This window comes from Bos taurus, chromosome 11 (assembly GCF_002263795.3).
Source record: "Bos taurus isolate L1 Dominette 01449 registration number 42190680 breed Hereford chromosome 11, ARS-UCD2.0, whole genome shotgun sequence".
NCBI classification, from domain to species: domain Eukaryota; kingdom Metazoa; phylum Chordata; class Mammalia; order Artiodactyla; family Bovidae; genus Bos; species Bos taurus.
Window position 1 is genome coordinate 98,598,522 of NC_037338.1, and position 25,099 is coordinate 98,623,620.

General features: G+C 55.4%; 2 protein-coding genes and 1 long non-coding RNA gene across 3 annotated transcripts in view; 1 reads left to right on the forward strand and 2 right to left on the reverse strand.

Moving 5' to 3' along the window:
• Positions 1–2,169: 2,169 nt before the first annotated feature.
• DPM2 (dolichyl-phosphate mannosyltransferase subunit 2, regulatory) lies at positions 2,170–5,224 on the reverse strand. The gene is given in 4 exon segments (NM_001046268.2): positions 2,170–2,792; positions 3,937–4,039; positions 4,823–4,912; positions 5,201–5,224. Coding segments are annotated over 4 exon segments (255 nt in total). The 5' UTR covers positions 5,204–5,224; the 3' UTR covers positions 2,170–2,733.
• Positions 5,225–5,337: 113 nt separating this feature from the next.
• LOC132346636 (uncharacterized) lies at positions 5,338–8,819 on the forward strand. Its single transcript, XR_009496555.1, has 2 exons — positions 5,338–5,703; positions 6,900–8,819. It is a non-coding gene; the product is annotated as an uncharacterized lncRNA (long non-coding RNA).
• A 2,074-nt stretch (positions 8,820–10,893) lies between these two features.
• The window catches only part of EEIG1 (estrogen-induced osteoclastogenesis regulator 1), a 33,451-nt gene continuing 19,245 nt past the window's right edge, over positions 10,894–25,099 (reverse strand). The window contains exons 2-11 of the mRNA NM_001193094.1: positions 21,165–21,285; positions 20,944–20,973; positions 18,324–18,440; positions 16,610–16,656; positions 16,300–16,451; positions 14,146–14,250; positions 13,860–14,055; positions 13,304–13,425; positions 13,101–13,170; positions 10,894–11,502 (exon numbers count right to left, since the gene is read on the reverse strand). Of these exons, the coding sequence (NP_001180023.1) occupies positions 11,457–11,502; positions 13,101–13,170; positions 13,304–13,425; positions 13,860–14,055; positions 14,146–14,250; positions 16,300–16,451; positions 16,610–16,656; positions 18,324–18,440; positions 20,944–20,973; positions 21,165–21,285 (1,006 nt within the window). The 3' untranslated portion in view covers positions 10,894–11,456. The remainder of the gene's footprint in view (positions 11,503–13,100; positions 13,171–13,303; positions 13,426–13,859; positions 14,056–14,145; positions 14,251–16,299; positions 16,452–16,609; positions 16,657–18,323; positions 18,441–20,943; positions 20,974–21,164; positions 21,286–25,099) is intronic.

Consider the following 25,099-nt stretch of genomic DNA (forward strand, 5'->3'; position numbering starts at 1 on the left):
CGGGGTGTGTGGTGGGGCGGGGGGCGGGGGCGCTGGGGAGGGCAGATTTTAGGGTGAGAGGAACACAGCTGCCTGCGTGAGCTTTTAAAAGCATAAATCGGATGATGTCACTGTCGTGCTCAAAGCCTCCAGTGGCTTCCCAAGGCACTGAAACAGTCCAAACCTCCCAGTACGGCCCCAGGCCTGTCTGCCTACTCTTAAGACTCCTCTCAACTCACTCTCCTTGCACCTTCCACAGGGACTCTGAACCCTCTTTCAAACCTCCAGGCATTTGCAGGTGCTGTTCCTTCAGCCTGAAGTAGCCACCCCCGCCCCTGCCCCCACACACACCCGATTTGCTTTATTCCTTATCACCTTGCCCTACTCTGAGTGTCCCCGCCCCTCAGTCATGATCACATCACTTTTATTTTCTTCATCATGCTTAACACTGTCAGAGACTGTCTTGTTCATTTACTTACTACATCCCCCTTTCCCCCACCCACAGAGTGCAAGGAAGGGCAGGCTCCTTTCCTGGCTCAGTAACCTGGCACAAACTGGTGTTTGAGAAACTGGTATATGCTGAACCAGTGCAAGTAGGATGTACACAGAACCTCAGTGACTCCCAGGAAATGGAAGGCCAGTATGGCTGGAGGAGAGTTCAGAAGGGAGCACGGAGGCTCTTGTCAGCCATGGGAGGAGAGGGATGGGAACCCAGAGAAGCAATGTGTGAGAAAGATGCTCAGGAAAAGTAAAAAAGAAACTCAAATGTTTTCCAAAGGTAACTGGTTGTCATGCAGCTGGATTTGAGGGGGCCATTGTGGGGGAGTGGGGAGAGAAGTGAGGACACTTTTGGTGATTTAGGGCAGAGGATGCTGGCTTTGCATCAGGAAGGTGACTGGGGCGGGGGAGGAAATGGCAAGAATTGATAGGATTTGGGTCTGGTGGATGTGGGGTGGAAGAGGAAAGCCAAGGTCTGTGACATCTGATGGAGATGTCAGGGGGACAGCTGGCACACATCCAACACCTTTGGGCTCAGGAGAAAGCTGGGCTGGAAGCAAGCCTGGGTGAGGATAAGGTCGCCCCTAAGAGTGTGGGGTGAAGAGGCCTGTGACTGAGTCCTGAGAAACCTAACCTCTCACGGCAGGAGAGGAGCATGAATATGATAGAGAGAAGTAGGAGAATGTACCCGGGGTGGGGGTGGGGGATGGAATGTCACTGGCCAAATGTGGCAGGTCAAGGAACATGCCTCTGATGTAGACCAGACATCACTGGTGGTCTGAGTGCAGCCCTCCTGGAAAGCTGCCAAGCACAGTGGGAGGAGAGGAAACGCAGGGGGCAGAGGTGGATACCCTTTGGGGAAGTTTGGTTGTGAAGACAGGGAGAGACCTAGAGGGAGTTAATGAGTTGATGGAGGGTCCCTTATATGGAGCCTATAACACATTTATTTAACACTGGAGGACCATGTTGAGAAGCAGAGGCTGTTCCCCTGAGAGGGATCATCAGATAGCAGGCTCTTGCCACAGCGGTGGGAGAGGACAGGACCCAGAGTCCAGGAGGGCAGCTCCGCCTGGACTGGAGGTTGGGGAGGGGAATAGGTAAGGACAGGGCAGGTGTGCCTGCAGTTGGGCTCTTTCCTCTAATGAGGCAGGTGGGACACCTCTGCTAACTGGAGGAAGAGAGTGCCCAAGGAAGTGAGGGGTGGAGGCTCACACTGTGAATGGGAGAGCTGGCTGCCCAGAGGGGCACGGTGGGACTGCCAGGGGCTCGAGCTGAGGCCTGGACCAGTCAACTGGAACACAGTGGAAACAGCCCTGCTCTGGCTCACAGTGGCCCTCTGCTCAGAGCCACACTAATTTGGGCTGCTGAGTACGAGACAGATGATGGGCTTGGGCTTTTAGGGGTGTGAGGGTCCTTAATATACCAGTGCCCACTGGCTGGGCTGGCACAGTGGAGGCGAGGTAAAGGCTGATGTGACGTCTGGCAGATGGCCATGCCTCCAGACTGCCCCGCCGTGAGCTGCACCAGGCCAGATCCACACCAGTCCTGGCCCCTGCTTTGTCCTGTGTCCAGCACAGGGATAATCCAGGAGGTACCCAAGGCACCCTCGCTGCACAAACCAGTGTCTCCTGATCTGAGACCAATGCAGAGGCCAGCTCCCAGCCCCTGAGCACCTCGGGTCAGGGACGGCACTGAGACGAAGACAACGACGTTTATTGTTCAGCTCTCCCATCAGGCCAGCCCTGAGGCTGGGGGCTGGGCCTCCCTCTAGGCTCTCCAGGTCCAGAAATCCTTGTGGGGTCTGGGGCTATGTCAGACCTGGGAAGGTTGCCTTTGTGGAGGAGCAGGACATGTGGGGAGAGGTCACGTGATGTCCCAGAACCTGCCAAGTCCAACACCATCATGTGACAAGAAGGAAACTGAGGCAAGTGTAGAACCCAGCGGGAAAAATGAGAGGGAGTCAAGGTGAGGTGTGTGTGTATGTGGAGAGGGACCAGCACCTTGCAGGCCCTGAGCCAGAATGGGGGTGAGATGGAGACTTCCAGGTACTTCTCCTCCCTGGCTTCTGGAAGGAGGAGCAGGGGCCCTGGTCAGCCAGGGGTGAGTCCTGAACAGCTTCCATCCCACAGGGGTGTCTGCAGGGCAATCAGGCTTGACGGGGCCTCAGTGCCTGAATGGGTCCTGTGGGCACCCTTGTTGGGTCTGCCCTGGAGAAGAAGCAGAGACGGGGCCAGCAGCCTCATTCCTGCTGGGCCTTCACTGAGTCTTTTTGGTATCGTTCTGGTTCTTCAGCATCACGTAGGTGATGAATATACCTGGAATACACAGACCAAAAAAGGCAGCTAAGATCCTGGCTCAGGACTGCTGGAAGGTCAGAAAGTGAAGTGAAAGTCGCTCAGTTGTGTCTGACTCTTTGTGACCCCATGGGTTACACAGTCCATGGAATTCTCCAGGCCAGAATACTGGAGTGCTTCTCCAGGGGATCTTCCCAACCCAGGGATTGAACCCAGGTCTCCCACACTGCAGGCGGATTCTTTACCAGCTGAGTCACAAGGGGAGCCCAGGGAGGCCAGAGCAGGACCCAAGCATGGCAGTGACCCACACAGGGGGCCAAGCAGCTACCCAACCGCCCTCCAGGCCACGCCCTGGAGGCCATTTCCCTAATCGCTCATCAAGCTACACTTCTGCCTGCATTCATTCAACAAACATCAGCTGCTGCTGCTGCTGCTAAGTCACTTCAGTCGTGTCCGACTTTTAGTGACCCCATGGACTGCAGCCCACCAGGCTCCTCCATCCGTGGGATTTTCCAGGTAAGAGTACTGGAGTGCGGTGCCACTGCCTTCTCCGAAACATCAGCTGAGTGACTATCAAAGGCAATTTTCTGAGTTTAGTGTTTCTGATTCTACAGGGAATAAGATCCACCCAACTATCTACCTACTTACCCGACCACCTGTCCATCTACCTAACCACCCACCTACTCAGCATCCATCATCCACCCACCCCATCCTCCAGACACCTAATTGTTGATTTATCCAAACCACTTTCTTGAGCACCAACTCAGTGCCACAGCTTGTGCTTGGGGTGAGGGCATAAAAATGACAAAGCCACAGTCCCTGCCTCTATAAGGCCCACACGCTTACCCTGGGAGACAGAGATGCAGGGATCATGAACCAGGGTGACAAGGGGGTGAGAGGTGATGGAGGTGTGAGCAGAGCGGTGGTGGTGGTGGTGGAGGGAGCAAGAAAGAGGGAGACATCCCATTAGATTCCAGTGAGCCTGAGGCATTGGGAAGACTGACTGACAGCCCTGAAGAATGAACAGGGAAACCCCAGGACGTGAGCTGGGGGTAAGGAGCCTCAAGCAGATGTACAGTGAGTGATGAAGTGTAGCAGCATGTTTGGGGTTGGGAGGGGGTCATGGAGTCCACAAGACACCCTGTCCAGGGTTGAGGGAACTTACCCACAAACAGGAGCAGCAGGAGGCCGGCGGCCAGTGGGATAGCAATGGCATAGGCTCGGGGCAGGAAATACTTGTGGATGACATGCTGACTGTCGATGAATGGCTGGCATCAAAGGCAGAGCTCTAGTGAGTGTTCCTCGCTCTGCTCAGCTCCCCAAGTCCAAACAGCCCACCTCCTCCATCTCAGGGGTTGACCCCATCAAAGCACTGCATTTGCTTTTCTCTAAGATGATAGCACTCTGGGTGCCTTGGTTTGTTCCCTTCCTTCAGTTATCTAATGGTTGTGTACTGGGCACTTGACTGGTGCTCGCCCAAAGTTGGGGCTAGGGACCTGGCAGGGAACAGAAGACAAAGGACTTGCCCTAAGGCCCTCACAGCTTAGCAGGGACAAAGCGGACATGAGGAATCCTCGAGTGATTCCCAACCAGGACTCCAAGGTTTTCTTTACTAACATTTGTCTCCAAAGGATACTGACTTCTGCAAGATTTTGCCCTCCAAACACACACTTCACTTTTAAAGCAGTAACCAAAAAAATTTCCCACGGGGAAAAAAAAATGCTAAACACTCTCACAAAATCCACTGGGATTGTCATGCCCAAGCGCCCGCAGGATAACCAAGACTAGAACTCCCATCAAAAGCAAAGCAAATCAAGGACAGGACTTTGCAGTGGAGTGGTTAAGGATTCCACCCCGAGCCTTCCCTTGAGCTTCTGCTTCCTCGTCTATAAAATAGGGACACCTGTTACCATCTTCCTCATAGTGCTGTCCTGGAGCTTTCGTGAGATATGCAGTGACAGCACCTAGCACAGTGCCTGCTAAAATGATGTGAGGAGTTGGCTTCGAGATCCAGGGATGGGAGGTAAGAGAGGGCGGGGAAGCGCACATACCAAGAGAATTACCCAGGCGGTGTAATAAGTGAAGATGATCAGGCTAAGGGCGACGAGGCCGAGGCCCACCACTTGGTCTGTTCCCGTGGCCTGCAGAAAAGGGAGGATTCAACTGAGGAAAAGATCCTCCATTTGGGAAGGAGGGGGTAGTCGTTGCGGCCCGATCACGTCCATTTACTCAGCTGACTATATGTGACGTGGCTGACTAGGTATCTTTTCTAGGTCGGGAGAGAGAGTACCGGGCCAAAGTCTATCACTCGTACGATGAGACGGCAGGAGAACGATACCGGCTCCGAGTGCTCAAGCCCCAGCTCCTGAGCAGACGCAGGACCCCACCCTCCAGACGCCCCCTTTGCCGACATTCGGCCTCACGCTCACCATTTCCCTGGCGCTTCAGGTACTGGAGACGCAAGCCCCATCTGGTTCCGGATCCGGGCCCTTCCGGCCTTGGGCCGCGGGGCACGCCGGGAGTCGTAGTCCTCAGGCTGGACCGGGACCGCGTCGCCGGAGACGGGCGGGCACCGCCTCCTCTTTGCATGTCGGGAAATGTAGTTTCTCGAGGACATTCTGTGACGCGTTCCCGAATCTCTGGGCAGTGAGATCGAATTGAGGAACCTAGACTGGCTTGGCCCTTGTGGGCTCGGTCCTGTCGAACTCGCCCGAGAAAAAAAAAAAAGCCCATATCTCAATATCCCAGAGTCCTAAAGCCAGAACAGAATAGGGGTGAGTGGTCAGAAGTCCCGTGTTTCAGGTGGGGAAAAGGAGGCTCAAGAGAGGGGCGAGAACTTTTCAGATCACAGTCTGAGTCAGTGGTGTATAGCTGACTCCAGCACCCGAGGGCGCTACTTCCTGGTCCCGAGGCCCGAACGTGTCTGTTGAGGGTAAGGTAAAAAGTTCAAGGACCGGCCTAGGGTGGGAGGAGAAGGAGGAGCCGGAATCCCTTCCTCTGTGCTTCACAGCCCCAAGTGCATCACCAGGAAGACGCTTGTCACTGCGTTTCTGTTTTTTAAATTTTATTTACTTTTGGCTGCGCTGGGTCTTCGTTACTGCGAGGGCTTTTCTCTAGTTGCTGTACAGAGCCTTTTATTGCCGTGGCTTCTTCGTTGCAGAGCACGGGCTCTGGGGCATGCGGGCTTCCGTAGCTGCGACTCGCAGGTTCTATGAGCACAGACTCTACTTGTGGTGCACAGGGCTTAGCTGCTCCGCAGCATGTGGGGGCCTCCTGGATCAGGGATCCAACCATGTCTCTTGCACTGGCAGGTGGATTCTTTACCAGTGAGCCACCAGGGAAGCCCCATCACTGCGTTTTAATTATCTGATTTACTTGTTGACCTGGCCCACTTGACTGTGAGCCCCCTGAGGATAGGGTCTGTATCCCCAGTGCCCAGAATGAGGCTTGGCACAACTGGGAGCTTTGAATCAGTCAACCAGTTTTAAGATTTTGGTGACTTCTGCAGTGCTACAGAGAATAGCATCTGGCAATGCCAGGCTCTCCCTGCGCTGTCTTCACTTGGAGGGGAGGGGGGCTGCTGCTGCTAAGTCACTTCAGTCATGTCTGACTCTGTGCAACCCCATAGACGACAGCCCACCAGGCTCCCCCGTCCCTGGGATTCTCCAGGCAAGAACACTGGAGTGGGTTGCCATTTCCTTCTCCAATGCATGAAAGTGAAAAGTGAAAGTGAAGTCACTCAGTCGTGTCTGACTGTTCAGGACCCCATGGACGGCAGCCCACCAGGCTCCTCCATCCATGGGATTTTCCAGGCAAGAGTACTGGAGTAGGGTGCCATTGCCTTCTCCTGGGGAGGGGGGCAGGGCCATGCAAAGATGGGGTCTGAACCAGTCATGGCTTGCTCCTGCTGGCAGCATCTGTCTGCTTGGGTTGTCTGAGCCCATCGCAAAGCTGAGAGGAACATTTTCCCCCCATCATTTATTTTATATACTGATTTTTCACTTAGCATGGAAAAAAAAAGTGAAAGTTGTCCTTAGTCATGTCTGATTCTCTGCAACCTCATAGACTGGTTCCAGATAGTGAAAGGAGTAGGTATATTGTCACCCTGCTTATTTAACTTCTATGCAGAGTACATCATGAGAAACGCTGGGCTGGAGGAAGCACAAGCTGGAATCAAGATTGCTGGGAGAAAATCAATAACCTCAGATATGCAGATAACACCACCCTTATGGCAGAAAGCAAAGAACTAAAGAGCCTCTTGATGAAAGTGAGAGAGGAGAGTGAAAAAGTTGGCTTAAAACTCAACATTCAGAAAACTAAGATCATGGCATCTGGTCCCATCACTTCGTCGCAAATAGATGGGGAAACAGTGGAAACAATGACAGACTTTTTTGGGGCTCCAAAATCACTGCAGATGGTGACTACAGCCATGAAATTAAAAGACACTTACTCCTTGGAAGGAAAGTTATGACCAACCTAGAGAGCATATTAAAAAGCAGAGACATTACTTTGCCAACAAAGGTCCGTCTAGTCAAGGCTATGGTTTTTCCAGTGGTCATGTATGGATGTGAGAGTTGGACTATAAAGAAAGCTGACACCCAAGAATTGATGCTTTTGAAGTGTGGTGTTGGAGAAGACTCTTGGGAGTCCCTTGGATTGCAAGGAGATCCAACCAGTCCATTCTAAAGGAATTCAGTCCTGAATATTCAGTGAAAGGACTGATGCTGAAGCTGAAACTCCAATACTTTGGCCACCTGATGCGAAGAACTGACTCATTAGAAAAGACCCTGATGCTGGGAATGATTGAGGCAGAAGGGGACGACAGAGGATGAGACGGTTGGATGGCATCACCGACTCAGTGGACATGAGTTTGAGTAAACTCCAGGAGTTGGCAATGGACAGGGAGGTGTCTGGTGTGCTGCAGTCCATGGGGTCACAGAGTACGACTGAGCGACTGAACTAAACTGAACTGGACTGTAGCCCACCAGGGTCCTCTGTCAATGGAATTCTCCAGGCAAGAATCCACTCGCTTCTCCAGAGGATCTTCCTGACCTAGGGATTGAACAGATTCTTACCATCTGAGCCACCAGGAAAGCCCACTGAGCATTACTGTGTTCCAAAGGAGCAAACTTTTTTGGACCTTACAGCCCTATTCCTTCCCTGTCTCAGAATTGGGGCTCAGCCAGGAGCCAACTCATCCCTCCTCAGGTGTGCAAAAAACCGAGGAAGGGGCTGAGAATCAGCCTCCAGGATTTTCTGGGGTGTGAGCAGGCATTAGCGCTGAAAATGGGCGAGGATAATGCAGTGCTGGGGCCGAGACAAGGCCTGGTAGTCTAGTCCCTTCCAGCTTGTCCAGAGCCCTGAGGATTCCTGCCATTTCTGAGCTCATGACGGGCCCAGGGTGACTTGCCTTTCCCAAGAGCTTGGTGGCCATGTCAACTCTTCAGGAACTTGAGTCAAGGGCAGGGAGTGAGGTGGTCCAAGCCTGGAGACAGTGCTGGCCTGTGGCTTTGGGGAGGCTGGGAAAACTCTTTTAACGTCTCTCAGCGGGGGTGAGGCTCCCTAGGGAGGGCTGTATACCCACCTCCTAATTTGATCCACAATCCCACTTGCAGCTGCGAAAGCTGAGGCACAGTCATCGATCCTCAGGCGTGCTTGTTAGAGGCCACCCAACTCTGGGGAGGTTAGAACTTGGGCTCTGAGGTCAGAGCTGCCACCTTTTAAGTGTGAGGTTGGCAAGAAACTGCCCTTTCTGGGCCTACGTTTCCTCCCAATGAATGTGTAGTAGTAACAGTGATAATAATTGTAATGACTGCAGCCAGGACAACCAAGAACCCTGGCCACCGATGTCTCTCCCACCCCCAGAGTGTCATCTCGCTCCCTTCTGATGCCATCTGTGACCTGGGATTCAACTCAGTAAAACAAGCAAGAACCAACATGCCATAACAAAATCTGCAACATTTAATCCCCAACCCCCCCAACCAAGACACTGACACTAGGCTGATTTTCCCTTACAATGTTATTTTCTACAATAGAAGCTGGGACGGAGATACAAACACAGCCCACTGAATCAGGGGGTGGTGGTGGTAACATTCTGTTCGAAAGGAGGGGTGTTAAAAAAAAAAAAAAAAGACCTCCCCTCCCCCCATCTCCCTGCTCACCTCCCGAAAGAGAGGAGACCATGGCATTCTCCATCTTGGCGGATCATGCCATGCGGTCAGTTTGTGGGGTGACCAGAAAACAAAAAACAAAAAAAAACGACCTAAAAATATTGTAGACTTTTCTTTAAACCTCCTAGTAAAAACATTAAACTGTCTTTCAAGAAGATTCCAAACTGCCATTGCATAGACCAATTCCTTTCCAAAAATATCTCTAATATATTCTGTCTGTTTCTAAATATAGGATTTTTAGTCCAGAGATGTGGGCACCTAATGGGAATTCACTGAGCTTGAGGGGACCAGAGGGTTGAAGAAAGGGCTTCCACGTGGGAATGAGGCTGGGGGTCCGGGGCTCCAGGCCTCCAGCTCCAGCCAGCATTGATTTGGTTGTGGCCGAATTCTGTTAATCCAGTTACCCTGGCCCAGGGCCTGGCATGGGAAGGTGCGGCAGGCTCTGTCTCCTTCTGGGATGACTGTCAAATTCAGACCTCGCCTAGGGTGGGGCTGGGGTTCCTGGTATGGGGAATTCTCCCCAACGGCACCAAAACCAGCTATCTTATGCCTGAAGCCCCCAGAATGTTGACTCAGACCTAAAAACACCCTGAATACATCGCCTCACTGGGCTGAGGTCATGCAGATACAGAAGGGAAGGACAGTGTTCCCCCATCTTCTAGGGGTCACTTCAACTGCAGACAGTGCGGCCAGCTCCCTTTTAAAGTGCCAGGTGTCTGTGGGGCAGGAAGGGACCTGCAGAGCTGACCAGAGCCTTCCCCAGCCAGAGCAAATGCTCCATCCTGCCTCGGTAGGCACCTTCTCACATTCATTTTCTAAAAGGGTTAGGGCATTAAAAACAACAACAGAAACCCTAGAAATGCTCTGGTCCCAATGCCAGGAGGTTCCAAGACCAAGTCCAATTCTTGCCAGTGGGGCAGAAGGCAAGGACCCCTCCCAGCCTGGGGAGGGCACCCCCCACCCCCACCCCAGATCCCCAGCCCTGCTGGGACCCAGCCAGCGGGTAGGGGGAGAACAGAAGCACCTCCCCTCGCCTGGGGGAGGAGAAAATACCAAACTGTGAACTCTAAAAAAGGAAAATGAAAGGGAGGAAGGAAAGAAAAAAGAAAAGAAAAAAAAACAACCAGCAAAGAAAAGGAAAAAGGTATGGGGCTACGTAAACACCAGCCTGCTGGGTTTATACAAAATGAGTGGAAATTAGAGTGTCGGGGAGTCTGTCCAGAGACCGGTGGGCAGCCAGAACCCACCTTCAAGCAAGTAACGAGGACAAGGCCAGGGGAAAGTGCTGAGAGCAGAGGGTGTAGCGAGGGGTGGGGGCGGGGGCAGGGCCAGACTGCTCCCCACGGGAAAACCCCCTTAATGGACGGCCCCCCGCCACCCTCCTTTGCCCAGAGAGGGCATGTTTTCAGAGGTTGGCTGAGGCTTTTCTGGCCAGGAAGCCAGCTCCGGGCCAGTCCAGCTACAGCCCATCTGCCTTTCCAGCATCGGCCCTGGCCTGGGCCAGCTGAGCCTGAGGGGAGAGAAAGGGCGCTTGGCTTGGCAAACCCAGCCCAGCCGGGCTGCTGACCTCCAGGGCCTTGGGAGGCACCCTTCCTGGCTTCATTAACGGAAGCCAGCTGCCCAGGACCCAGCCCCGGGCAGAGGGGAACCGCAGCTCAGGCTCAGATCTTTCTCAGCAGGGGGCTCAGGCCTGAACTGGAGCCAACTGGAAAGGGCAGGGAGGGGCAGGGGCAGTGCCACGTTCCAGCCGGGCTGTGAGGGCTGGGCTGCTGACTGCACGGCAGGCAGGGCCCAGGGATCCTTGGGAAGGGCTCAGTGGACGGGCAGGCAAGGGCCAGGGTGCTGTGCTGGAAACAAGCATGTGCAAAGTGCAGGCTGCCAGGGCAGCAGGAGAACATTCGCTGCGGGGAAGGGGGGTCTCAATCTGGAGCGCGGGTGGGGTTTGAGGTCTTGGTTTCCGGGAGGAGGCCGCCAGCAGGTCCCCCGGGACGCAGGGGAGGGACAGCTGAAGCACTAAGCAGTCAGAGGGCCATGGTGGCAGGATTCCGGGGGGTGAACTGCCCCCCCAAGGACAAGGGGGCAATGGAGCGAGGCCCTGCCAGGGCTGAGCCAGCGCTCCTGGAGTGAATGGGGACACAGGACAAGAGGCCCCTCGGCCACCAGCCTCCCTGCATGTGCAGGAACTGCTGAATGTCCTCGCCGAGGGCCCAGGTGGGTCTCAGAGGGGCAGTGCCCGCCATGGGTCTCTGCCCACCTGCTTCACGGGCCCATGTGTCCTGCCCTCTAGTGGTTCAGGGGAGAATATTCACAGTGGTGCCCGGGGCCCTTGTGGGCCATGAGCGTCCCAGCATAGATGGGAGGTCAATGGAATGATGCTTTGGGGCTGGAATGCATGGAGGAGGCACAGATGAGAGGCAGCGCAGATGGTGATCCGAAGGGGAAGGTCCCTTGTGGAATGACGTGGGTCTGGATGCCCGTGAAGGCAGGGCCCTTCTCCAGCCGGGGCACCTGCTCCTCAATGGCTTTCAATCACGACTGGCTCGTAGACCCCAGAGGAGACCCTGTGGGGAGAAACAGGTCAGCTTGTCCTCCCTGATGGTCCTCTGGGCCAGCCCTGGGAGGTACTTCACAAGCACTGTTAACTGGCCCCATTTTGCAGAGAGAAATTGAGTCTCAGAGGAGTCACCTGCCCAGGGTAACACAGATGTTACATACCTGAGCCTGTGGGATCACAGAGCTTGCACAGACCATGCCCAAGGCCCCCTGGGTACCAGCAGCTCACATGCTGGGGTGTGCTGTGCCCATCCTCACAGCAATTCAGGCAGAGAGGATCTGCAGCAAGCCCCACTTGACAGATAAAGAAACTGAAGTTCAGAGAGATTACGGGGCTTGCCGAAAGTGCAGCAGGAGGTCGGGAAGCTTGATCAGCTCTTCTCCCCACCAAGGCCAGGCCCACTGGCAGGGCTGTAGTCATTTGGGGCGCAGTATACAGCTCTGCAATGACCTTGCTCAATCTCAGTTTCCTCATCCTCAGAGGGGGCTGGAGAGGGATGTCACAAAGCCCTAAGAAGTGCCCTCTGTTTTCTTTTTGCCCACCCCACTAAGGACAGCCTGCTACTGCTGCTGCTAAGTCGCTTCAGTCCTGTCCAACTCTGTGCGACCCCATAGACGGCAGCCCACCAGGCTCCCCCGTCCCTGGGATTCTCAAGGCAAGAACACTGGAGTGGGTTGCCATTTCCTTCTCCAATGCATGAGAGTGAAAAGTGAAAGTGAAGTCACTGTTGTGTCCGACTCTGAGTGACCCCATGGACTGTAGCCCACCAGGGTCCTCCATCCATGGGATTTTCCAGGCAAGAGTACTGGAGTGGGGTGCCATTGCCTTGGCCACGCAAAGATAGCAGTTGCGATTTTGAACCTCAGCCAGCAGGGGTCAGCAGAGCAACACCAGAGGGCAGGTCTGAGGCCCCAGTGTGGCCCAGCCAAGCCTCCGACTCCTCTGGCCTAGGTGTTAAATGGCCACTTTCCCATCTGGCCCACAAGAACCAGGAGTAAAGGCTTCAGCACAGCCCTGCAGGTGGTAAGCTCCTCCATTCATTCATTCACTGAGCCTGACACACACTGACCAGCATGCTGTAAATGAATGATTTAGAGAATACTCTATATACTGGCAGAGTTCAAGCCATAAGTTTGATCCTCACATCTGCTTGCCTATTATGAAGCAGAAATCTATGTTGCTCACTGCCGTATCCCCGGCACCTAGCTCAGAACCATGAAACGTAGCTGGTGCGCAGTAACTATTCATTTAATAGATACATGAGTCATCATCATCATTTTTTAGGAGCTCCTAGGCCCAGGAGGAAGGGAAAGAAAAGTGGAATCCAAAATAAAGATGTATGAAGCCCCTGCTGTGTGGCAAGCCCTGTGCCAAGCATTTTCCAACGTTCCTCGGAACCCTCCCAAACCAACCCTGGGGTGTTCGTCCCAGGTTTCCGGGTGAGGTGGTGTGATCCACATCATTTGACAGACGGAGAAACCGAGGCTCAGACAGACATGACTGGCCCGAAGTCACACGGACAAGAGCTGGCATTCAAAGCTAGGTCAGTGGGCTGCAGAAGCCATATGCTCTCACCATGGGGGCCCAGAACCTTCCCCCGCCTACCTGTTGGCCAGCTGGATACCACTCAGGGTGGTGGTGCCATCGCGGCTCACGAACAGCCGGAGGTTGCTGTCTGTGGGGACACAGGGGAAGATAGAAGCTGAATGGGGCAGCGAAGCCAGGGAGCCCCCAGGCACTGTGCCCGTCAGTGCTGGCTGCTCACCCCGGGCACCAACCCCCACATCCCGCCTGTGCTGGCAGCTCACCCTCGGTATTGCTCCCTTCCGTGAAGTCCTGGCTCTGCATGATCTTCTCTACGATGTCATCAGCATCAATGCGCGTGTCATCCACCCAGGTCGGGTGGCTCTCCACTGAGTCCTTCTTCCTCCTGGGGTGGGGCGGGAGTCAGGACAGTCATACGACCATAGGACCCAGTCCCCGTCCACCGCACTCAGGACCCTCCGAGTGCACGTGGAAGCTGGTCCAGACTGTGTTCATTGAACCGTCACATCAACCCTACGGTGCGGATGCTGCTGCAACCTGGTTTTAGAGAGGAGGCCGCGGAGGCCCTGGGAGGTTAAGTGCCAGCCTCCGAGAGGCCACAGAGCAGGGAAGCAGGCAGGCCCCAGGGTATGCTAGACCACCCGCAGCATCCACCCACTGAGCATGCGCACCAGGCCAGTGTGGAGCATCAGCTGGTCCGACGGCCACGCGCCCAACGACGCCAGGACCCAGTTGTCCCTGTGTTACAGGTGGAGGAGCAGAGGTTCCCGGAGCCACCGGAGGGCTCTGCTCTCTAGCAGCACTTACGGTGAGACCTACCGGAACGAGCGGTCTGACAGATGCGGAGGCCGGGGCGGCCGCGGCGGCTTCTCGGGGGGCCGGTGCTCACGTTCGCTGCCTTCAGGCCCCTCCACGGCCATGCTGAGGCCGCCCGAGGCGCTGCTGCTGGTGGACGTGTTCCGGCGGTGTGTCAGGTCCGAGAGGCTGGAGGAGCGCGACTGCTCTGTGCTGTAGCCTGCTGGGCGGTGGGGGTACAGGTCATGATGGAGGTGGGGCTGGGGAGGCTGGGAGGCCAAGGGCACCGGGAGGGTGGGTGGGCACTCACCCGAGATCTTGGACTGCTGGCTGGCGTAGCTGGAGTTGCGGGAGTGGCCAGAGTGGAACACCTCCTCCGGGCTGGACAGGCTCTGGTCTGGCTCCTCCGGCACCCCTGGAAGCCGGGGGGGGCAGGGGTGACCAGTATGCTCGCTTCTCACTAGTCCTCTCACTGAATGTGGCGGGGTGGGGGTGGGGTGGGGGGGCACACTATGTATTTCCACTTAAGAGATGGAAAAACTCTTAAGAGATGGTTCAAGGGGGCAGCAACCTGTCCTGAGCTACAGGTCAGCACTTGAGCCCAGGGTCATTCCTTCATTCCACAAATATCTGGGGGGCGCTCTACTGGGTTGCCAGGGGACAGGAGACAGGGTGTCACAGACACCCAGTGGTGGGAAGGAAGAACACAGGACAAAAAGGACCCACGATTAAGCATAACTGGCAAATGGCCCACAGCAGGGAGCGTATGAGGGGAGGTTGGGTCTGAAATCCAATCTGAAATCAGGGAAGGCTTCTCTGAGGAGGTGGCCTTAATGAGTGACCTTCAGAATGTTTGGCAGGGAGCAGGCTAGGTAAGGCATCAGAAAAAAGGCCTTCTAGACCCAGGGACCAGCATCGGCAAAGGCCCTGAGGCTTCAGTGAGCTGGAGTCTGTGTAACTGGAGTGTAGTAAATAAGGGTGGGGAACACACTTTTAGGCACTGGCAGCAGGAAATACAGGGAACCAAGCAGGGTCTGCCTAGGGCTCAGAGAACACCCAGCCACCGACCAGTCCTTCTGGTCCACGTGGGAAGCAATGACTCTTCCATCCTCTTCTGATATGAGCACACCCAGGTCACAGCCTGGACCCTAGGCCTGCCTGTGTCCCCACCCAAAGCCACAAGACTTTTCAAGTCCCGACAGGTTCTCTGCCTCTGAGGGGCTGCGGGAAGAGAGAGGCTTGTAGACCTCAAATTCCCACCCTATGCGGGAGAAGCATCTCTCTTCTCACACAAAAGGCACCACATGTGCTGGGGTGCCCTGGTCCCCAGATCGCTCCTCGGAGGACCCCCACCCTGAAGCTGGAGAGGGCAGTGGAGCTGGGGAGCCCCCATTCCTGCATGCAGCCCTCCGGCTGAGGCAGGGGAGAAGCCCAGATTTCTGCTCTGGGTCCCACCTGGCTGGTGTGCAGGAAAAAAGGGGAGGGCAGGAAAGCTGGCCCTCAGGGTCAGAGGGTCCCTCTCGGCTCCTAGCCCTGGGGGCAGAATCACCCAGAAAACAGGGTCTGAGGCCCCGTGCCCTCACTGCTCTTGTGGCACAGGTTAGGGCCACCATGTGCCACCCTGCTTACTGATCGGCTTGGTGGTTGTCCACCTCCCAGCTCTGAGCTCACCCCCAGGGACGGGGTGTAGGAGCCAAGGCTCAAGCTTTGTCGGGAGAGGGCCTACTTCATCCCTTACAGCACTGGGCTCCTTTCCCTCTTAATTGCCACACCCAATCCTCTAGGGATTCAGGCTCATTTGCATTTTTCATAACATTAGTAATAATGATAATTTAATGGAAACGTGCTGGGAAATAGAGAGGACGACCCAGGTGCCAGGAAAGGCACACACGTTTTCTCAGTTCATCCCCAGAGCAACCCGGATGTGGTTACTACTGCTGATCCCCCTTTGCAGAGGATGATGCTAAGGCCTGAGAGGTAAAACAGCCGGTCAGGGTCACACAGCAAGGAGCAGAACAAGAGCTCCTAGCAGGTCCCTCTGCCAGGAACACAGCACAATACACCCCAGATTCAGCTCAAATGAAATCCCTTCAGGAAGCTTTCCCTGGTCGTCCCGAGGCGGACACCTTCTACATCTCTCTCCCAGCTCTCATCACAGTTCTAGGCGGACAAACGTTTGATGTATTTATTGTTCACTGACCCCTGTCTCTCCTGCTCGACCCGGAGAGCCACGAGGCCAGTGACCTGATCCGTCTTGGTCCAGGGTGCTGCTGTGATTCTGGGGCCAGGCAGAGCCTGGGTCATGGGAGGGGCGCAGATGCCCACCCGACGGAAGCAAGGGTAGGTGAATACCACCGCACTGGCTTTCTCTTCTCAGCAAGTGTCCCCCATTGGGACCTAGGGACCGGGGGAGGTGAAAGCCTTCGTCCCAGGAGGGGTGCGGAGGGCAGGTGGGGAACGGTACCTGAGCTGAGGATGGTGGGCCGGGCCTTGGGGGGCCGGGACCCTGTCAGGGAGTTGCTGCTGCCACCACGGCTGGTCCCGCCACCCTTACACGTCAGCTGCAGGGAGGAATCCTGGCCTGGAATGGAGATGGACTTGGCGGTGGACGGCGGCCTTGGGAAAACAGAGAGAGGTGTGACTGGGGTGCCCCAGCTTGGGGTCAGGAGAAGACAGGGGACCCCACGAGCCTGGAGGAGGGAAGAGCCCCTGCCCCTCCCCCCACAATGTCCAGGACAGCCCCCACCCCTCAGGCAGCCTGCACCAGCACTCACGTCTTGAAGCAGGGGTCTCCCGAGAGCAGGAACATTCCAATGGTGACCTGTGCAAAAGCCAGGGAGATGAGCCACGCCCCGTTCAACCCTCCCAGCTCCCCCACAGGTGCCTGGACCCCATGCTCTGGCTTCAGATGAGCTTGGACTCTAATCCCATCTCTGTCACTTGCTGGCCCTGGTGACACCACCAAACTTCACTGAAGCCCAGTTTTCTCGTGCAGAGGACAAAACTGATCCTAACAGCTGCCTCGTGGGATGGCAGAGGATGCCTGGGGCGCCTGGCATGGAGTGAGTGAGCAATGAGTCAGCTACTGTCATTTCAGAACAGCGACTAGACTGTGGGACCCTCAAGGGCGAGGCTGCAGACACTCTCCATCCTCACGGCCCCCAGAGCGGGCGAGGCAGGTGGAAGAGGAGCTCTTGAGGCCTACCCGGTAGGGAGGGGCCCACCCAGCCTCACACAGCATAGGGGTTCCTAGAGTCCAACACAGAGGGCAGGGGTGTGTGAAAGTTTGTTGAATAAAGCAAAGCAAGAAGTCATTAGAAATGTTTAACATCCACTTAGGCAAAGAGTTCGGCAATGGTTCAAACAAGGCAAGATTTGGGTCCCCGAATCGGGGCTAGGATAAAGTGACAGGTGATGGGGTGAGAAAGAGAATCCTAGGGACACTTCCGACAACAATGGGGTGAGGCTGAGATTTTTAATGGGTTATTTCATTTGGCTGTGATAGCAACCTGCCACGTATGTGGTGGCCTCAGGCTGTAGACACAGGAACTGAGACTCAGAATCAGGGGAAATAAATGACTGTCCAAGGTCCTGCAGACAGGAGTGGGGGAGCTGGCCTTGGACCCGAGGCCCCCTTGATCTGGTCTGAGGATGCACTGAGGCCCTGGCTCTCACAAGAGCTAGCCTGGACCTTTCCAGGAGCCTCTGGCTTCTGCAAAAGGTCCAAGAGGCCCCAGCGCCCTTGCCTACCACCTCCTACCCAGCTCTGCCAGACGCAGCACGCTCCCACTGGGTCAGCTCACAGGGCTGTGGTTAAGACAAGACTGTTTTCTCAGCCAGGTGGAAGAGTGTGGAGACAAGGAAGAGAGGTGCGCTGGCAGCGGATGCCCCGATATCTCTGTCCCCAGGAGTTCAGGAGGCAGCTGCCCGGGGGGAGGGTGCTGCGCTGGCCACTGGAAACCTTCACATGGCTGGGCCCTCGGGGCAGCTGCCCAGGTCTGCCAGGTGCAGGGACGGCAGGTCCGTCCACACCCCGGTGCTCTGGAGCTCAGGTGGCCTCGCATCATGCACGGCAGTGGTTAGGAGCTGGGCTGCAGGGTCAGGTGCCAGCTTTGCTGTGTCTTTGGGTGGATGACCACCCGAAGGTGGAGCCCTGTGCAAAAGTGGGGTCAGGAAGAGACACCACTCCCTGCCAGGCTGTGGTCGGGCACCACGAGATAAGGGGTGCTGGTCTCACTGCAAGAGACTGTCGGGGTCCACTCCCTGAGGCCCAATTATGGAGGGCAAAACTGAGGCCAGTGGCTGAGTCAGGCCTCCAAGGGGGGTTTCCTGACCCCAGGGCCCACGTCTTCCCAGCGTCTCTCGCTGCCCATCTGGGATGAGAACCTGTGTTCTTCGCAACTCCCCAGGGGACTCTGACAGGGAGGTGGTCCGCCCTTCCCCTGCCCCTGGGTGGGAGGGGCAGACAAGGCCCAGAGCCCCCCGTACCTTGAGGATGGAGTTGTCCTGTCGAGTGTTCTTCGTGTCGTAGCCCTCCAGCAGGCAGCAGCGCACCGTGGAGCCCGAGCCTGCAAACTCCGCCAGGTTCAAGTCCGCGAAGCCCAGCTAAGCGGGGGACAGAGGAGAGGGTGGGAGGCTGAGGGGAGTGTGAGAGCAGCGCTGGTGGCCCAAGGGTGAGCTGGGCCGGCGGCGGTGGGGGCTGGAGCCCTGGACCCGCCCCGCAGCCCCGACGGACTGTTGCATAACCAGCACCCAAGGACATGGGCCCCGGCTGGAGGCTCCACGTGGCAAAGCCAGGAGCTCACATCCCCGGGCTGCACAAAGCACCCTTTGTGCCGCGTCCCGGCGTGCACCAGGGCAGCGCCCGAGATGAAAGGACATTGTTGTCTGCGACACAGACGCAGTGTTCCCGGGGAAACAAGGCCGTGCTGTGGGAGCCGCCGAGCCAGCAGGCAGGAGGGGAGGCCAGGCCCGTGGGAACTTGGCGCTGGGGTGGGTGGATGGATGGGTGGAGGGCATTCTGCTGGGCGGGCGGGAGACCCTGGTGAGGGTGGGAGCCAAGGGCCAGTGGGAACCTCGAGCTGTCACGAGATGCAGAGGGGAGCCCGGGGTGGGGAGGGAAGTAAGAAAGTGGAAGAACAGGGTGGATGAGCTAAGAAGGCCTCCTGGACGGAAGCCACATCTGCCAGACCTGGAGGCTGGGGTGCGGGGGGTGGGTGCTGGGTTTAGGGACCTGGAGGACAAATCAAGCTAAGCGGGGACATTCATTGAGCACCTGCTGCACGCAAGTCTCTACTGTAGAATGGAGGGTGCATGCTTCAGACCCAGAAACTAAGGCTCAGAGCAGGCAAGTGACCTGTTCAGGGGCTCACACACCTTATCCGGCAGAGCCAGGACTGAAATGAGGCCTGATTAGTGTCAGATCTCCCCACCTTTCTGGGCCTCAGTTTCTTCCTCTGATTAAAGGGACCTGAGCCTGTGGTGGGACTTCCCAGGTGGTCCAGTGGTAAAGAACCCACCTTTCAATGCAAGAGACCTAAGAGACACAAGTTCAGTCCCTGGGTGGGGAGGATCCCCTGGAGGAGGGCATGGCAACCCACTCCAGTATTATGCTTGCCTGGAGAAACCCATGGACAGAGAACCCTGGTGGGCTACAGTCCGTGGGGCTGCAGAGTAGGACATGACTAAAATGACTTAGCACACACACACGAGCCTGTGACGGAAGGGAAGGGCCTGGGAGGCCTGACAGGTGACACAGCAGGTTTGGGGGGGAAGGGGGAGGGAGGTGGGTGCTCCTGCCGTTTGCTGGCCTTTTCTTCCCTGGCTGTCCTTCTCCCATGTGCGCCACCAGGAGGAGAAATCCCCACTCTAAGAGCACCTTCTGCAGCCCGGTTCTAGCCACCCTGCCCTCTGCTTCTGGGCAGGGTGTTGGCACCCGGGACAGGGCGCAGGGCACAGCCATGTCCACTGAACTTCCTGAGCTCTGGTCGGTAGGAAGGGACTCACCCCGCTTATTGCCTGCCTCAGGCTCTTCATGCAGGGTGAGGTGAGACAAAGGCATGTCTCCTCTGGACTGACTGAGCCCACCTCCCTGCTGCTGGGTGCCTCCCCGGGCCCCAGAGGGTGGGCGAGAGGCCCCACAAGAAGGAGGGCTCAGGGCAGAGCAGGCTGACTCAAAGCCAGAGGTAACCCTTCCAGAGCCATCTTCCCCCACTTTCCCCAGTGGAAAAGGCTTTAAATGGAAGGCCTAAAGTGTCTGTGGGCGAGGGGAAACCTGCCCACCACACAGACGTGCAGCCACGGGGGTGACTGAGCCCCCTTCACCCAGCCAGACAAGGGGACCCTCCACTGTTAGAAAGCAAAAGGAAACTTGTGATGACACAAAAACATGCCCGCGCTGTACTGGGTAGTTAAAAAAAAAAGGTTTCAGAATCTGTAGGACAAGTCCCTCTAGTGAATTAAAAAATCCCATCACCTGCGTGTGCTCAGGTACCCCCATGGGGGCTCCTCGTATGACCCTCTAAACCACATTCACCCGCGTGTGCTCAGGTACCCCCATGGGGCTCCTCGCATGATCCTCTAAACCACATTCACCCGCGTGTGCTCAGGTACCCCCGTGGGGCTCCTCGCATGATCCTCTAAACCACGTGCACGTGTTTTATTCACTGCTCTGTATGAGATAGTTCATGCATTTTTCTTCTGCTGCTTCTTTTTAAAAGTATTTATTGATTGATTTGGCTTTACTGGATCTTAGTTGAGGCATGTGGGATCTAGTTCCCTGACCAGGGATCGAACCTGGGCCCCTTGCACTGGGAGTGTGGAGTCTTAGCCACTGGACCACCAGGGAAGTCCCCCGCTTCAGGCATTTTTGTTTTCTTAAGAGGTCTGGAAGGGTGTGAGGAGGAGGCACATGGTGGGAAGCCCTCTACCATCTGTGCTGCAATGAGCATCTGCTGCCTTTACATTAAATGCAGAGGCTGTCAATAAAGATATTTCCAAAAACCAATACATCTCATAGATGGCAGGGCATCTTCTGTTTTCTTAGAGCTTCTCTCATGCCTGTCCCATCCTGTCCCACCCCGCTGCCCCTTCACCTGGCCCAGCTTACCTTGGAATAAGCCTTTCCACCTTTCAGCTCCTGCAAGGGAAACAGACACGGGGATGAGGATGGCTAGGGAATCCCAGTGACCTCACGGGTCTTCCCAATCCTCTCCGCCCCCCTCCCCACCTGACCCGCAGGGGAGGAGGACAGGAAATGAGGTAGCCTGACTCAGGGGATGGGCCTGGAGGCACCAGCCAGGTGGTCCTGGCAGCCCCCGCCGGCCTCACCTTGCGCACAGACACACGGAAGATGCAGGGGTCGAGCAGGCCGGTGGCCGGGTTGGCGCTCATCTTACACACGAAGGTGAACCTCTTCCGCCACCGCACGCAGTTCTCCTGCACCTCCTCCCTGCGGGCACAAGGGGTGGGGGTCCACGTTCAGGGAGGTGAGGGCCCTGCCTCCTGCGGGGATGGGTGGGGAGCTCTCACTTTTCACTTTGTATCACAAAGTGACTGCATTTTCGTAACAAGAATCTGCTTGTGGAAGTGTGATAAAAACAACAAAAACAAGATAAAAAGGGGGAAAAAAACCCCACAAGGCAAGCGAGGGTGAGAGCAGGCTGGGCGGCCGGCGGGGAGGGGGCAGCTGTGTGTTTCCAGCACTGCCTGCCCCCCAGCCCCCACCTTGTTCTGAGGCCTCCTTTGGCTGCCATGTCCCCCCTCCCACTGGACTGCCGCTGGCCATCTCGAGTGAGCCTCACAAAGGTGTTCCCGGGATGGACTGCCAGCCCTTTTCACAGATGAAGAAACTGAGGCTAGATAAACTGCGCAGCATCACCCAGCCAGGAAGCAGCTGTGCCCTCAGCCCAGTGCTGCCTGGCTCCAGAGCCCCCTTCTTCACCAGCAGTAACAGCGACGATAAGAGTAACAACAGCAACAATAGCAAACTCAGCACACTTCCTACGTGCCAGGCACCGTCCAAAGCCACTGGAGCCTGCTCCAAGCGCTGGCGATCCACGGTCACGCTAACCCTCCCAGCAACTGTCTGCAGCAGCTACCGTCAGTAGTCCAAGCCCACATTCAAAGAAAACGGGACCTCTGGGGCTAAGACTTCAGCCCAAGGCCCACCACGAGCAGAGCAGAACAGGGACTTGAACCCAAGCCGCCTGGCTCTGTGCCACAGGCGTGTCCTCCCCACTGGGTCGGGGGTAGGGGGGGACAAGCTGGCTTTCCAGCTCCTGGAGCTCCTCCTGGGCCTGGGGAGCATGACCAAGCACCCTCCCGCCAGTTCCGCACCCCCGCCCCCGCCACTGGGGAGGTGCCTTGTGCCGGGGGTGGGGGGGGTGGTGAGCGGGGCCAGCAGGAGCGGTGCCCCCAGCCTCTCCAGCTGCGGCGGCCCTGGAGGTGGAGATCGGGGCGGGGGCTGGTGCAAGTAGTGGTGACTTCTCCCGTGAAGGAGCTGAGGTCCCCCCACCCCCTCACAGGGCAGGATGTGCTCAGGAAGGGAGGGGCCCACGTGAGAGACATTATCTCCAGCCTCATCCCACCTAACAGGAACGGCTGAGCAGACAGCTGAGGAAGTGACCGCTCCACCCCCTGGAGACTGGAGGGGCTCGGGTTAGCGGCCAGATTGGGGCCCGAGGGCATAGGGTCAGCACAGGTTGAGCATCTCCTGAACACTTGCTTCCCCCGGCAACTCTGGAAGGAGACAGACTCTGTGCCACCCATTCTGTACAGTTGAGGGCACTGAGGCTCCCCCCAGAGACGGGCAAAGCAGGATCCGAGCTTAGGGCTGGCCAATTACAGGGTCAGAGTGCCCAGCCATCGTCTTGGTTCACGGGTCAGCGGCTTGGGAGAGGCTGGCACGTGGAACCCACGAGGGTCGTGGGGCCAGCTGCAACATGCTTGGTCCCCGAGGCATCTATCTGGGTCTCTGAGTCCCAAGTATGTGCCGGTGCTGGACACTGCAGTGGACTGGATTCACAGACTTGACATTTGACAGTCACCCCAGTGATGACTCAGTGTCACCAGGACAGGGTGGGGGAAAGGGTGAGTCAGCTAGGAAGGTTACTAGCTGCAGAGACGGCATTCAGGCGCAGACCCGAATGCAGAGAAGGGGAGTAGCCGGTGGGGGAGACAGTTCCCAGCAGAGGGAACTGCATGAGTGGGAAACGAACATACTCTTGGGTTCTTAGCCAATGAAGGCCCCCGAGCCAAGCCTCTATGAGGAGCTCCCTTCTGGCCACACGAGGCTTTGAGGATGGGACCAAGGCTTCCCCACGTCCTGCCAGGGCTGTGATGGAAGCAACACAACTCAGCCAGGCAGACCCGGGCTCACAACCTCACACTGTGCAGCTCAGGCTGGGCCCAACCTCAGCATCGGCATCGGTGAAACAGGCACAGGAGCCACTCATCGCAGGCACCTGAGAGCATTCAGGGAGGTGTGCCCAGCAAGGGCCAGGCCTAGGGAGGCCCCCTGAGACACGTCTTGTCTGATGAAGACGCTGGAGTCTAGGGGCACTCAATCACCAAGATGCTCTGACCTTGTTAAGAAGGTGAGCTCCAGCAACCCCAGCAGACTGGGGACAGATAGAAAAGGTCAGGGCTCGAGAGGAGGGGGAGAGGAAGGGAGAGTTCCCAAACCCCTGGTGGACAAAGGGCAGGAAGCAGGTGCCCCAGGAGAAGTGGGGGCCCCAGGCCAGAGCATCCACCATGGCAGCCCTCCTCCTTCATTCATCACATAATTGTCACCGACTGCGTGTCAGCCCGCTCTGTGCACTGGGACCGCAGCAGTGACCAGCTTACATTTTGCTGGAAGGAAGAACAAAAACTACCTCTACTGGCAGGTGACTTGATCTGCTATGCAGAAAATCCGAAGGAAGCCTCTACCTATTAGAATACATGAGTTCAGCCAGGTTGCAGAATACAAGGTCAATATACAAAAATCAATGACCTCCTGTATACTAGTGGACATCCACAATGAAATGAAAGAGTTTCATTTACAACAGTATCAAAAAGAATAAATTTAACAAAAGAAGTATAAAACATATGCTCTGCAAAACTACAAACTATCAATACCTTACTGAAAGACATTCGAGAATATCTAAGTAAATGGAAAGACATCCCATAGTCGTGGACAGAAAGATTTAATCTTGTTAAGATGACAGTACTCCCAAATTGGTCTAAAAATTCAATACAATCCCTATCAAAATCTCAGATGACTTTGCCACCGAAAATTGAAAAGTTGATCCTAAACCTTAGAAACTCAAGGGACCAGAATAATCAAAACAATCTTGAACATAAGTAAAGTATTCACATGTCTTGACTGCAAAAATTCTACAAAGCTACAATAATTAAGAAAGTGTGGTTCTGGTGTAAGGATGGATACAAAGATTCAAGGAATAGAATTGCGAGTCCAGAAATAAATCTTCACATTTATGGTAAATTAATTTTAACAAAGGTACAAATGGGAGAGAGAATAGCCTTTTTAACAAAAGTTGCTGGGACAACTGATATTCACATTCAAAAGAATGAAGTAGGACCCATTTTTCACCCCACGTACAACAATTAACTCAAAATGAATCAAAGGCCTAAGTTGAAGAGCAAAAAACTATAAAATTCTTAGAAGAAAACATAGGGGTAATGCTTCATGATCTGTGATGAGCCAACATTTTCTTAGCTATGACACCAAAAGTGCAAACAGTAAGATAAAAATATAGATATACCGAACTTCACAAAAATTAAAAAACTCTGTGATTCAAAGAACACCATCAAAACAGTGCAAAGACACCCACAGAACAAGAGAAAATATTTGCAAATCATGTATATAAAGGACCTGAGTATATAAAGAGCTCTTACAACTCAAAAATAAAGACAGATAACCCAATTTAAAAATAGGCAGATAGACATTTCTCCAAAGAAGATATACAAATGGCCAATAAACACAGGAGAAGATGCTCAACATCAGTAACTATCAGAGAAACACAAGTCAAAACTCTAACAAGCGACCACTTCACACTGACCAGAACAGCTGTAATCAAGGTGGGTAACAGCCAGTGCCGATGAGGATGTGGGGAGACTGGAACACTCGTGCACTGCTGGCAGGAGTGTAAAATGGTGCAGCTACTTTGGAAGACAGTCTGGCAGTTCCTCAAGTGGTTAAACTACAATTACCATATGACTCAGCAATTCTACTCCTAGGTATAAAGCCAAGAGAAATGAAA